Raw genomic sequence first — 13,916 nt, 5'->3', positions numbered from 1 at the left:
TCTGTTCTCTTATTCCTCTCTCAGACCTTGAGGCTTTTTTATTGTTATTGGTAATAAAACCTTCATTAGGAACTGAATTCACTTAAAATGAATGGGTAAATCAGTTGGATCATTGGTAAAGTGGTATAAGAGAGACCTCTCCAGGTGTTGGATCTGTGAGGATAGTAACTTCAACAAAAGTATTCCACATACTTTTAATCTGCAAATGGGAGCAGTTACAAAGTTTCAGATGATCTAGATTTGCAGTAGCATTCTAATTATAAGCCAATAAGCCATAAATCCATATTTCCTGTTTTCTGTAAAACCAATGCCAAGGAAGAAAACAAAACAGCACATTGTTGTTTAGACAATTTGTTGTTCGAAATTATATGTAATGAAAAAGGATACATATGTATGTAAGAAATAATTTGGCTAATGGTTTACATGCCATGCTATCGTATTTGAAACTGACTGTGAGAAAGAGCATGAAACAACACATTTTCACAGCACAGTGGAGAATTTTCTTTCTTGTTTAAAAAAATATATAGCCTATCTTTGTCCAAATGTTCATTAAAGTATCATCTTAAAATTTGAAATGGATCAGTCAAGAACATTTTGAGATTTTTGATAACAATATTTCCCTTTTCTATTTTACACATATATTTATGCATTATATATATTAAAAAACACATAGAGTTTGATCAGCTAAATGATCAGTAGAGAATCATGTAACAAGTTGAAGGAAATTGGTCAAGAACTTTTCAAGATTTATGATCATAATTTTTCCCCTTTATATATATATATATATATATATATATATATATATATATATATATATATATATATATTTTACATCATCTACATGGCTACTCTGCAAATCAGACTTAACTGCTTGACACAGGGTTTATTGAACCATTTTCATGATAATTCTCTGTTAGCCCACTCTCAAACTGCACATGGAAAAACAAATACCTATATCTTTCTATGTGAGCTCTGATTTTCCTTATTTTGTTATGTTGATCATTTCTAACTATGTAGATTTATGTCAACAAAATATTTTTGCATTTGGAAGGGAAAATTGATGATTGAAATTTTATGAGGAGATCCAGCTGCAATGAGAAATGCCTTTGTTTTAATGATGTCCACCCCAAGCCCTATATGATGTCTGTGACAGTCTCTCCCCTGTTTCTCAATAATACAAAACATGCTGCTCTTCTTTGAACTTTCTTGGTGTACTCCATTAAGAAATTTTTGAAATTTTTGGTAAAAACCTTTCCACTTTATGTCAAACAACGGAAAATCCAGGATGGAATGTAACAATACTATGAAAAAGATAGTTACTATTCACCATACAGTGGAGATGCTGAGTCACAGATAGGCACAACAAAAAGACTGTCATAAAGTGAGCCTTCGGTCAACAAGGCCTTCATCAAAAATAGACAACATACACCACACATGCACTCCCTCTATACTTGATGAAGGCCTTGTTGGCTGAAAGCTCACTTTATGTCAGTCTTTGTGTTTTGCTTATCTGTGGCTCAACATTTCCAATTTATATATTACAAACAGTGCTATTTTTCTGTGGGAATGCTGGGGGATGCGTACCCCTAAACTTTTTCATCGACAAAGTAATTTTTTTACGATTTTGAGAACTTGGAAGAGTGCCTAAGATTTATATCACGGACATAAATTTCTTATTTCATTTTTTCGTGTTAGTAATTGCAATACGAATGATACCATTGCAGTTTGTGGTGGGAAAAGCAATGTCATTGACTGTTTCAAGCATTTTGAAGCTGCGGCAACCATTCTCTACAACTGAATTGCTGGCAGCCAGTTCGCCAAGCATGTAGTGCCCTCACCTGCTAATAGTGGGTGATGGTAGTGCTAAATGGATTGCGTACACTCAAACGCCGAGCTACCGATAGATTTCTCTATGGTCCTGCTACCATGATCCTTCGCTATTCATTGCCATCTTTGTTTTGTTGTTCTTTATTCATTTGTGTTTGCTGTTCCATTCTTGTCAGTTGTGCGAAGTTTTACAGTGTGTCCTGCTTTCATTGCGACTTGTAAGTTAAGTTGCAGGTGAGAGATGAGCAGAAAACTAACAAACTATTTTACTTGTTCTCCTGCATCTAAAAAACAAAAAAAACTATCAATAATTCGTGTGTGAGTGAAAAGCCGAGAAGTTCAACATCAGTGGATGATGAAAGTGAAACTGTAAACCTGAGCACTGATTGATTGGACTCACCTGTTTCATTTGACATGTATTATAGGTCAATTGAAGTGTATGATACCATTTTCTTTTATTGTTCAGGGGTTGATGGGAATCGCATGCTTCATTTGAGGTGATGTAAGCTGAAGTGTTCGATACCACATTCTCTTGTATGTTTGGGTATTTCTTGGTATCACCTGCTGCTTAATTTGAGCTGTAGTAGAGTCAACTGAAGAGTCCAATACCATTTTTTTTTTTTTTTTGTAGTTTGACATGTTGATGACATCATGGCTAAAAGCAGATATTATTGTGGCATCAATGCAAGGTATGTACTCTAACATTTGACAAACTAAGATGTTATAGATTCTCTGAACTGAGATATTTTCATTGTTGAGTACAACACCCACATCTCAATCAGAAGAAACATACTGACATCAACAAAAATTTAAGGTTGCATAATTAAAAATAATTCTGGAGCACAGCCCCAAAGGAGATCAGAATGTACAATTACATAAATACTGTGCATGTCACTTTATGGTGCATGGCGGAAGGTACCCTGCACCATTACCAGTCTTTTCTTTCCTGTTCTACTCTCAAATAGAGTGAGGGAAAAAAAACTGCCTATACTCCTCCATAAGAACTCTGATTTCTTGTATCTTATCTTCATGATCTTACGCAAAATAAATTTTGGTGGCAGTAAAATCATTCTGTAGTCAGCTTGAAATGCCAGTTCTCTAAATTTTCTCAATAATGTTCCTTGAAAAGAACTCACCTTTACTCCAGGAATTCTCATTTGAGTTCTCAAAGTGTCTCTGTAATACTGTCATGTTGTTCAAATCTACTGGTAACAAATCTAGTAGCCCACTTCTTAATTGCCACAATGTCTTCCCTTAATTTGACCTGGTGCTGATCCCAAACACATGAGCATAACTCAAGAATAGGTTGTACTAGTGTCCTATATGTTGTGTTTCCTACAAATCCACATTAACTTATGTTTTTCTTCTTTTAAAGCTAGCTACCATTCATCACGCCAACTAGAAATTCTTTCTAAGTGATCTTGTATCTCCCTACAGTCACTCAACTTTGACACCTTCCCAGAGACCATAGCATCATCAGCAAACAACCAGAGATTGCTGCTCACCCTGCCTGCCAGATCATTTATGTATGTACAAAATAACAGCTGCCCTACCACACTTCCCTGGGGCATTCCTGATGATATCCATACCTCTGATCAACATTCTTCCTTAAGGGCAACATACTCAGTTCTATTATTTAAGGAGGGTTTGAGCTAGTTATGTACCTTGGAACCTGTTCCATGTGCTCATATCTTCATTAACAGTCTGCAGCCAGGTACTATGCCAAAGACTTTTTGGAAGTCCAGAAATATGTAATCTGCCTCTTGCCCTTCTTCCATAGTGCACAGTATATCGTGAGAAAAGGGCCAGCTGAGTTTTGCATGAGTGATGCTTTCAAAAGCCATGCTGATTCATGGACATAAGCTTGTTGGTCACAAGGAAATTTATCATATACAACCTGAAGATATGTTCAAGAGTTCTGCAGCAAACAAACGTTAAGTGTATTGGTCTGTAATTTTGTTGGTTTGTTCTTTTTTCCGTCTTATATACAGGAGTCACCTGTGCTTTCTTCCATTTGCTTGGGACTTTGCACTGGGTGAGAGATTCACAATAAGATAAGTAAGGGGCCATTGCTGTAAAGTACTCTGCTGTAGAGTACCCTTTGCAAAGCCAAACAGGGATTCCTTCTGGGCCTATATGGAAGTCTGTTCGATGGTCGAATGATGGTATGTTTGTACGATTCTCCTGCATAAAATTTAAAACTTCTGCTTTCATTTTGCTGTCTTCAACTGCCACACCTTACTGATCAGTGGGTGGGATGGACACTTTAGACTCCCTTAGCAATTTTGCATAGGACCAGAATTTTCTCATATTTTGGCCAGATCTTTTGTTAAGGTATGATGATGGTAGCTGTTGTACGTATGCTTTGTGCACAGATCTTTTCACTGATTCATGAATCTGTACTAACCTTTACCTGCTGTGATTTGTGCATTATCTTTTGAATCAAGAGTGCAACATCCTTTGCTTCTTCAGCATTTTCTGAATTTTATTGTTATATCACGGTGGATGTTTTCTCTCCTTAATCCACTTACTAGGCACATAGTTCTTCAGATCATGATTTACAATCTGTTTAAACTTCACCCATAATTCCTCTATGTCCACATTACTGGAACTAAGTTTCCAGAGGAAACACTCTCCTAGCCTTCTTGACTGATTTATTAACTTCTGTCATGATCACAAATCCCCATCTCTTTACTGATGCCTTCAATAAGGTCTGGTCTGTTTGTGACTACAAAGTCTAAGGTATTTCCATTGCATGTGGGCTGCTAAACTAGCTGGTCAAGACAGTTTTCAGTAAATTTGTTCAAAAGTGTTTCACAATACTGTCTGCGTGTATGCCCTAGAATGAATCCATAGACATCCCAGTCTGTAGTCATTCATAACTAGGATGTCATATGAAAAATGATGACCAAAATTTTAAGGCAGTAGAGGCCAATAAGTCTAATCCTTGGAGATTATGATGATGTATTTCTATAGCCTGAATAAAGTACTTAAAGATCAACAGTGATGAGGGGCATTATTTCCTGCTGTTACACAGAATGTGGTGTTCTCATGCAATTAACAGTTGAACACGTGCATGAGTGAAAAACACCCCCCCCCCTCCCTCCACCCCCCCCCCCCCCCCCAAAAAAAGAAAACACACACACAAAGTGGTTATGCACTCACAGTAAATGTCACAAAGCAAGAAATTACTTAATTAAGCAGAAAGAAATTGTAAGGGTTGAAAAAAAGAGTAGCACAGTGATACAGGAACTGTGTGCAATTTTTCAGAAATATAGGAGAGAAGTTCTAAGTGTGAAGCAGAGATGACCTGGAAAAGTACAGCTTCATGCTAATAAAACTATATGAAAACAATGTGGATCACTCAATATATATATATATTTTTAAATTGATAACTGTTATCGACCTGTTGATCAAATCATCTTCAGAGTCAAAGAGAATCATCTTGCTCAGGTTGGAAGCTCTTCTTGAGGTTTTTTCATGTTTGTGATTAAAAATTTTTATTCACCCAGACATGTTTTGATACCTATGTGTCATCTTCTGAGTCCAGTTTATTTCTATAAAATATAACACAAAGTTTATAATTATTTATTGATAAATGATTATACTTTGTATTATACTTTACAAAAATAAATGTGACCCACAGAAGATGACACATAGGTGCTGAAACATGTGTGAGTGAAAAAAAAAGAATAGTATTTTACACAATGCAGATTTAAAAAAAATGCTGAATTTCAGATTCAAAATTAGTGCTGTAAAGTGCAGTTTGTTGAACAAGGTGTGAGTGCAACAGTGAGTTTCTTAATTTCATTGACAATCTGAGAGATTGTGGGATATAAAAGAATCATGTTTTAATTGAATAATTTCTTTTTAATTGCTTTCTAAAATGTATGAAGTAAACGTGTGTGTGTGTGTGTGTGTGTGTGTGTGTGTGTGTGTGTGTGTGTGTGTGTGTGTGTGTGTGTGTGTACACAGTTGTGTATGTTTCAGGAATAGTGTGATACATGTCATATCCACAGAGTTTCTGCTTAATAACCCAGAGAGGTGAGGTAATTTTTACCATGCTTTACAGGCTTAATGTCTGCATCAGTGCCATATATATATAGTGCCTGAATGCTAGATCTCATTTCATTCCCTGGTTGTATGCTATGAAAAAAATTAAAAGAGAAGTCCCTAATTGCCACAGTCAGAACTGTCTTCAAAAGCAATCGTCCACTAGCTGCAGGATGCTCCTTAGTCCAATAGTATGCATACACACAGAAAATCACCAAAGATAAATTAGAAGAACTCTGTAATAAGTGAAGTACAGTCTGTAGGTCAAAGGATAAGCCAACAAATTAATTTTGTTTTGGTGGATGATACTGGGGATACCACAAGCATGCTGCTATGTTCCACATGTAGGATGAAGGTACTATCTGCTTCAGGTGAGCCAAGTATATCCTTATCTCATTCTGACCTGAATACAAGGTCCCACATGCAACTTCTCAATAATTTTTGTGTATTGATGCCATTTTAAGTCATTATCCAGTTGAATCCCAACAAATATTACACAATATTTCATTTAGTGTTATGACCATCATGTCTACTCATGTGCCTCTAATATATTGCTTGACTCCTTCTACATCTCGAATACTTCTCTGTGTGATGATGAATGAATGAATGAATGAATGAATGAATAGGCTATCACAAAATAGAAAAAAGCTGTAACTAGTTGAATAATTCAGAAATAGAAGAATGTGATACTGACCAGGAAACTTAGTGACTACATAATGTGGAGAATAAAAGCTAAGATTCACCATTTTTACAGGTTTTTAATACATCTCAATCATACAACTTTTTATTTATAAGTATTTCATTTTCAAATCTATCTACATAATAACATTTTGCATCAATATGACAATATGAAATCATAACTAAAAATATGTATTTTATTTTCAGAATTTAGTGGTGGATGTGCACAGCAGGTTGTAGAAACAGCTGTTGGAGATGACTGTAATGGCTTCAGGTGTAAAATATGTGGCAAGCAGTACAAATGGTCTCAGAGTCTGAGAAGACATCAGCAGTTAGAATGTGGCAAGGAGCCACAGTATTCCTGTGGGTTGTGTTCATATCGCAGCAAGCAGAAGGCGCATCTGAAAAGACATCTTCAGTTGATTCATCGAGCTGCAGTTATTTTAAACAGGAGACAAAATTATTTAAGTGATTTAATAATATAGTGGTAGCTGTTAACAATTTTGTCCTGATTACATCACTCCTTTAAGACACAATACAGTAATAAATATTTAGGCACTCAAATCCTTTTTAACTCTTATTTTTCTTGGATTAAGGCCTCTAACAAGAATTTTTAAAGGATAAGGAGTCAATCAATACTTATGTCTGTTGTTCTAGACATTTAGTGTGACTCCATGAATGGTGTAAATCATGATTAATTGCAATAATGGAAAATACTGAGAGGAACATAGCCAATGGAGTGAGTGAAGACAATCACTTGCTTTACAGAGGAGACATAGTTAATCAAAGGTTTTCTCAAAACTGAATCTTTTGTTGCTCTATGTGTATTGTAGGTTAAGTTGGTATTCAGTCAATCCAACCACTTATAATTTGAACACCTAAGTTTCCTTGTATAAAATGAAATATCCAAATACAATTTTGTACAATTAGTTTTTAGGCTAAGGAGTCATCATAATATTATTTCTGTTGAACAAACAACTGCTTACTCCATAAAGTCATCATAGAAAGTAATACCCAAGTGTACTGCTGTATACAAGAGCTACAGTTTAACCTCAAGAACTCATGTTGTGAATTTCCTTATGCTCTGAAAGTGATACGAACAAATTTGTACTGATTTAAATTGATAATCTTCATATGTGAGAACAATTACATCATCAAAAAGTTTATTGTGTTGTCATCTAATAGAAATGAAAGAACTTAGTGTAATGACATGATGATTTTGTGTGATTAATGTAATATTTCAGTCAGTAGCATCTAAATTATTTTTTTTAATGTTTAAGAGTGTATTCTCCTCATTCTACATCTACATCTACATTTATACTCTGCAAGCCACCCAACGGTGTGTGGCGGAGGGCACTTTACGTGCCACTGTCATTACCTCCCTTTCTTGTTCACTTAAATAGGACTTTTGAGTTGATACTGATGTTTAAGAATATTTGGATTTGAAACTTCCTGGCATATAAAACTGTTTTCAGATCCATGACTCCAACATGGAACCTTTGCCTTTTGTGGACAAATGCTCTATCAACTGAACTATCCAAGCATGACTTACAAGCCACCTCACAGCTTTAGTTCCACTAATACATTTTGTCCTACCTTCCAAACATCACAGAAATTCTCCTGCATACCTTGTGTACTTGCTCTCCTGGAAGAAAGGATACTGCAAATAAATGGCTTAGCTGCAGTCCAGAGGATTGTTTACAGTATGAAGTTTCACTCTACTATGGAGTGTGTGCTGCTAGTCCTGCAAGGTATGCAGGAGAATTTTGCAGTGTAGTTTGGAAGGTAGGAGAAGAGGTACAGGCACAAGTAAATCTGTGAGAGTGTCCTGTGGGTCATACTTGGATAGCTTAGTCTGTAGAGCACTTGTCTGCAAAAGGCAAAGGCCCCAGACTGGCACCCTGTTTCAGTTAGCCAGGAAGCCTCAAATCAGCAAACATTCCACTATAGAGTGAAAATTAATTCTGATCACAGACAGCTTTCTGAGTCATTACCACATTTTCAGTTTATAAAAAATAATTGTTAGTGTGAATATGATTTGAAAAGCAGCCTGTGACCATTGAAAGAGAGTTTCACAAGTTGTACAAAATAGCTGTATGTACAAAGTGTACATGTCTTATTAATGTAAACAAATGCACCAGATGATGGACATATAATCCTCTAAAATATATAATTGGAAGATGTGTATTTCAATTGATATTGAACATCATGTGCCTAACATATAATGCTTGATTTTAAAGAAAGAAGAGATGGAGAGGAAAAAGGTGTGTGCAAAAGAGAGGAGGGACAGATTAATAAATAGTTGAGTATAGCAAACAGGGAGGCTAATGGTAATGGAAGTTAAGTCCAGGAGAGTAGTGTGATGGAAGAATATATTGAAATGATGGTTCCCATCTCAGGAGTTCAGGAAAACTTGTGCTGAGTGGGATCTCAAATGGCCTCTGTGACATAGTAGATATTCAGATCACTTGAGTCATGTTGTGGAGATTGCTCAGCAACTGGGTACTTGGTATCCCCGAATTGGGTAGTTCTTCTGTATATTTATGAACACTCTTGAAATTTAACACTGGCCATCGTTATGTAGTTATTTATTTTTTTCATTTAATCTGCAAAGATTAGGGTCATGAAGCTTTCTCTTATACTGTATGTAACCAGGCATGATAGAAGTTTTACATTACATTTATGAAGATAAGCATATTGTAAGTTACATCTGATACACAACATTTAAAAAATTACTATAGTGCATAAATAAACAAAAACATGGTCCACATTTATTTATGTGGGATTCAACAATATACAAGATACAGAAAGGTTGATTTAAGCTGTGAACACTAGCAGAAGTTGACTTGAGAGGAATGGTGGAAGAGAGAGAGCAAGAGGAATGTTATAAAACACAAATAATAAAGACAGGGGACAAGATAGTCACATGGATAACTGAGAAATGAAAAGAGAAAGAAGCATGTCTTGGAGAAGATGGGAGCCTTTGCTTTGCTGATTGAGAGATTGAAAAACTGACAATATATTATACTTTCTGGGGAAATATGAGAGTGATGGAAGGAAGTACTTCAGCGTCTTCTTGAAAGTAACATGATAGTTAACTGCAGTGTGCTTCATAGCTTGTTCCAGAGGTAGACAAGAGCGAAAGAGAAGGAGTTCATGATTGCTTCTGCTTGATGGATAGGCACAGCTAGGGTATATGACAAGTGAGGGCCTGTGCCTTAATTATGACAAGATGATAGGCACTTAATCTGTAATACGAGATGCTGGGGTGCTTACAAACTGAGTAGTCATTGGAGTAGACATGACATATGACAGACGAGCAATTGGTCTGGCAGCAACCAACCTAATTGGGTGTATGGAGTATTTATATAGTCACACAGACATATGGTGCAGATGTAGCTCACACAAGCTTTCACAGTCAGTTCTAACCAGTTGTTTGAGCTATGCTGGATTACATTATAGTATTAAAGATTTGGCAAAACAAATTATTGCACAAGTTTACATTTCAAATCCTATAGAAGTATGTTCCAAAACTTTTTAAAGGTATAGAGGAAAGTCTTCCTGTATGTAGTGACAGTATTTTATGCCCAGTTGAACTGCTCATCCAAAGTTAGACTCAGGTTCTTCACTATTTCTGGGTAAGGCATTGGAATACCATTCAGGAGAACAGGAAGCAATTGCACACAGCATTCAGAACTTATTAATTTCTGATTGGGTATTAAATTTATGTGGAGCATTTTTTAATTTAGCTTAATTCCCCAAGTTTTGCAACCATTTTACCAGTGAAGAAAGATCATTCATCTAAGTGATCACTGTTTTGATATCTTCAGGTCAGGTACTCAGGTCAAGCATGAGGTAATTGGTATAGAAATGGTATTTGCAAGAGGACAATACTGATGAGATATCAGGCATGTCTTTGCTGGTCATCAGGGCTCAGTTTGAAGTGGGACTCATCATTGAAGACAATTATGCTCCAGTCAATGAGAATCCAGGCTGAAGACATGTCTGGAGATGCCCTGGACAGCAGTAGAATACAAATCTGACTGTCACCTACCATAAGGCCTGACAACCAAGAGTTGGGGTGCCATTTCATTTCATAGCAGGACCGCATTGGTTGTATCCATAGTTCCCTTACAACACAGTGGTAAGTTTCCAATATTCTGTGTCCCATTTTGATGCCCTTCACGGCAAGCTATCCTGGGCTTACATTTCAGCAAGATAATGCCCACCTGCATATGGCGAGAGTTTCTACTGCTTGACTTCGTGTTTGCCAAACCCTGCCTTAGTCAGAAAGGTCACTCGATCTCTCCCAAATTGAGAATGTTTGGAACATTATTGGTAGGGCCCTCCAACCATCTTGAGATTGTGATGATCTAACATGCCAAATCAACAGAATTTGGCATGATGTTGTGCGGGAGGATGTCCAACAACTGTATCAATCTATACCAAGCTGAATAACTGCTTCCATAAGAGACAGAGGTGGACCAGTGTGTTACAGACTTGCTCAATTTTTGAAGGTCTTTCTCTTGAATAAATCACCTAATTTTTCTGGAATTGTAATAATTTTTTTTGTCTGTATATGTGCATCACTTCTACCAATTTCAGTCCCATTTCTTTGTGGTGCTTTCTTTTTCTTTTTTTAAGTGTAATACCTTATTACGGCAAGTTGTTTAGTGCTAATATGATACTGAGTTCATTACATAAAACATGTTTTATAGAATCAATGGCTTTTGTTGTAGGAAACTGTTATGCTTTAATACTGGAAATGTTTACATATCAACAATAGCAAGAATATTTTATAATCAGATAATTACATAATTATACTGACTGTGTGATTGAAGGCTATTTAAATCTGAGAAATGAAATTAATTATAGTAGATACAGTAATAAATAGAAGAATAAACAGAGTTAATTGGTGTGCACATTGAGTAAGACATTGGTATCATAACCTGCAGTTGACGTGGCGTAGTATGGTACTAATGTCTCATCCCACTCTGCCATATCACATCTCAATAGCACCATTTAGTGGTCATTTGTGAAAATTAATGGAGTATTTGGGCACCATGCTGTTTATGGGAGATTATGTTATTTCTTTTGAGTAACAGTTGTTTTGTAACTGTCCTGCAGTTGAAGAGGATGTGAAACTTTATGGAACATTGTCAAAAAATTATTCCCAATCTTTCTTCTGTCATTCACTCACACAGCTCTTACTGGGATGCAGAAAAGGACTAGCTTGACACTGAAGCAGAATCTGGAACCGATTTCCAGGACACTCAATTCCTTGCCCCTCTGCCAACACGCCCCCCCCCCCCCTGCCCCCCTCCGCCCAATGGTGTGTGATTGTGGATGTAATATACATGGTTCACATCCTCTCTCAAATACAAGAAGGGCAACATTTCCAGCTTCTGTATAAGTTAACCAGAACGGTAGTTTATCTTCTGTCTGTGGCCAAACAAGAACTGTAATGGCATGCGGAGATGACATGTACTTTTCGATATCAACAAAAATAATCAGTTTTTGAAAACATAATGTACCTTAACATAATTTAATATTTTATTTAATAATATCTATCACTCTAGTTTTAATATTTTATTTAATATTTCACTTTTATGTGACAGTGGAATTGTAGCATACCCAAAAGAGAAAAAAGTGAAATTTCGAGGTCAAGAAAATAGCACATTCTCCATATCTGTGAGGTGCAATACAGTGTTACATGCTGTTGTAGATTTATGAATTTTGGAGCACCATTAGTATGAATGCATGATAAGGTGTCAGTATGAAGAAGCAAAGACAGATATGGTCTGCAACATCAGTAGTTGCTAATGTATTACTGATCTATTCCACATCATAATGTTTTTTGCACATGTGCATGAATGTCACTTGAAACCACAAGTTACAGAGTAAACATGAGATAGAGATCAAGACCAAACACTGTCAGTCATCCTCACTGTTAACTCCAACGCTCTCTTCCTGGAGCATGAGTGAGTTGCCCTTCCTTTTTAATCTCTCCTTCTTAAGGAAGTGACTATTAATTCTGAAAGCTAGAGCAGTGTGTGTACTTTTATATATGTCTGTCAGCATTACTGATATTTTGTGTCCTGAAGATAAGTACTGGCTGGCGATTCATTCTCATAATTAGGTTTCTCATGTGAGTTTTCCTTTTCATACTGTCAGTGGCGTATAACAATCATGATCAGATTCTAAAATGCAGAAACTCCTTTTGGTGAATTTCTATTGCTAATCAATACTTCTATTTTGTCTGATACAGTCTTGTCACTTTGCATGAATATGAAAACATTTTCATAAAATTAAATATAGTGATTAATGTTTACTGTATTTTCAGACTTCACTATAAAGCAAGTACAACATGAACTGGTAACGGCAGTGGATGTGCAGCGCAATGGCTACAGATGTGATGTATGTGGTAAGCGATATAACTGGCCAGAAAGTCTGAGGCGACACCAAAAGTTTGAATGTGGTAAGGAACCCCAATATTTCTGTTCACTGTGTCCATATCGATGCAAACAGAAAGGAAATTTGAAAAGACACATTTTAAGCATTCATACGAGTGCCAGCTTTCCTAGCTACTAGGGAAGAAGCAAGCCTGTGGTAGTGGTTTTGTAATTCATAAAGTTTGTTTTTGCAATTGTTATACAGACTGTATTTGAATTGTCATATAGATTTGGCCAAATAAATATTTCCAACCCAATTTCACATCATTCAAAGATCATACATAACCCAGAGTCAATTAAAAGTATGTCAAGCTTCTCCTGAAGAAAATATGGCAAGTCTACTACTGGTCTCTCCCATACCAAATATAATGACAAGACACTGATTAGGAATATTCAGAGGACAACACTGGGCCTCCTCAAGAACAGTTCATTTCCAGTTACCCTAATTAAGGGTTTGTGCCAGCATGTTTCTGTTCCTCCAAGACTCTATGGTCTGCCAAAAATCCATAAGGATGGAATCCCCCTTTGACTTATTGTAAGTAATGTAGGAATGCATATTTTGTAGCTAAATATCTTACATCAGTTCTGGATCCACTTGTAGGCAAATGCAACCGTCACATCCGGAACTCAGAGGACTTCGTAGGTTGTCTGAAAATGCTCAGACTACAACCGTCAGATATCTTATCTAGTTCAAACATTGTGTCTTTATTTATGGAAGGTCATTTGCAAAATTCTCTGCATTTAGTAGGCAGCAAGCTGGAGGAGAACATAGTGGCACACTTTCAACATGTGAAACTTCCTGGCGGATTAAAACTGTGTGCCAGACTGAGACTCAAACTCGGACCTTTGCCTTTCATGGGCAAGTGCTCTTGAGCTACCCAAGCACGACTCATGCTCCATCCTCAC

At 36.5% G+C, this 13,916-nt stretch overlaps 1 protein-coding gene across 1 annotated transcript; it reads left to right on the top strand.

Annotated features, from left to right (window-relative positions):
* The first annotated feature begins 2,464 nt into the window (after positions 1–2,464).
* LOC126176091 (zinc finger protein 221-like) lies at positions 2,465–13,170 on the top strand. Its single transcript, XM_049923229.1, has 3 exons — positions 2,465–2,516; positions 6,766–7,042; positions 12,897–13,170. Exons 1-3 carry the CDS (start codon positions 2,465–2,467, stop codon positions 13,147–13,149), a joined length of 582 nt encoding a protein of 193 aa, XP_049779186.1. The 3' UTR covers positions 13,150–13,170.
* Positions 13,171–13,916: the final 746 nt, after the last annotated feature.

This window comes from Schistocerca cancellata, chromosome 3, assembly GCF_023864275.1.
Source record: "Schistocerca cancellata isolate TAMUIC-IGC-003103 chromosome 3, iqSchCanc2.1, whole genome shotgun sequence".
NCBI classification, from domain to species: domain Eukaryota; kingdom Metazoa; phylum Arthropoda; class Insecta; order Orthoptera; family Acrididae; genus Schistocerca; species Schistocerca cancellata.
Note: the sequence above shows the minus strand (reverse complement) of the source record. Positions and strands in the feature narration are given on the sequence as shown.

What these genes read in the sequence shown, in the direction of transcription:
- LOC126176091 (XM_049923229.1), top strand. Translation starts at nt 2,465, where the DNA reads ATGTTGATGACATCATGGCTAAAAGCAGATATTATTGTGGCATCAATG. An exon ending in TATTGTGGCATCAATGCAAG is followed by an intron (nt 2,517 to 6,765) that starts GTATGTACTCTA and finishes TTTTATTTTCAG; the next exon opens with AATTTAGTGGTGGATGTGCA. An exon ending in TTAAGTGATTTAATAATATA is followed by an intron (nt 7,043 to 12,896) that starts GTGGTAGCTGTT and finishes GTTTACTGTATT; the next exon opens with TTCAGACTTCACTATAAAGC.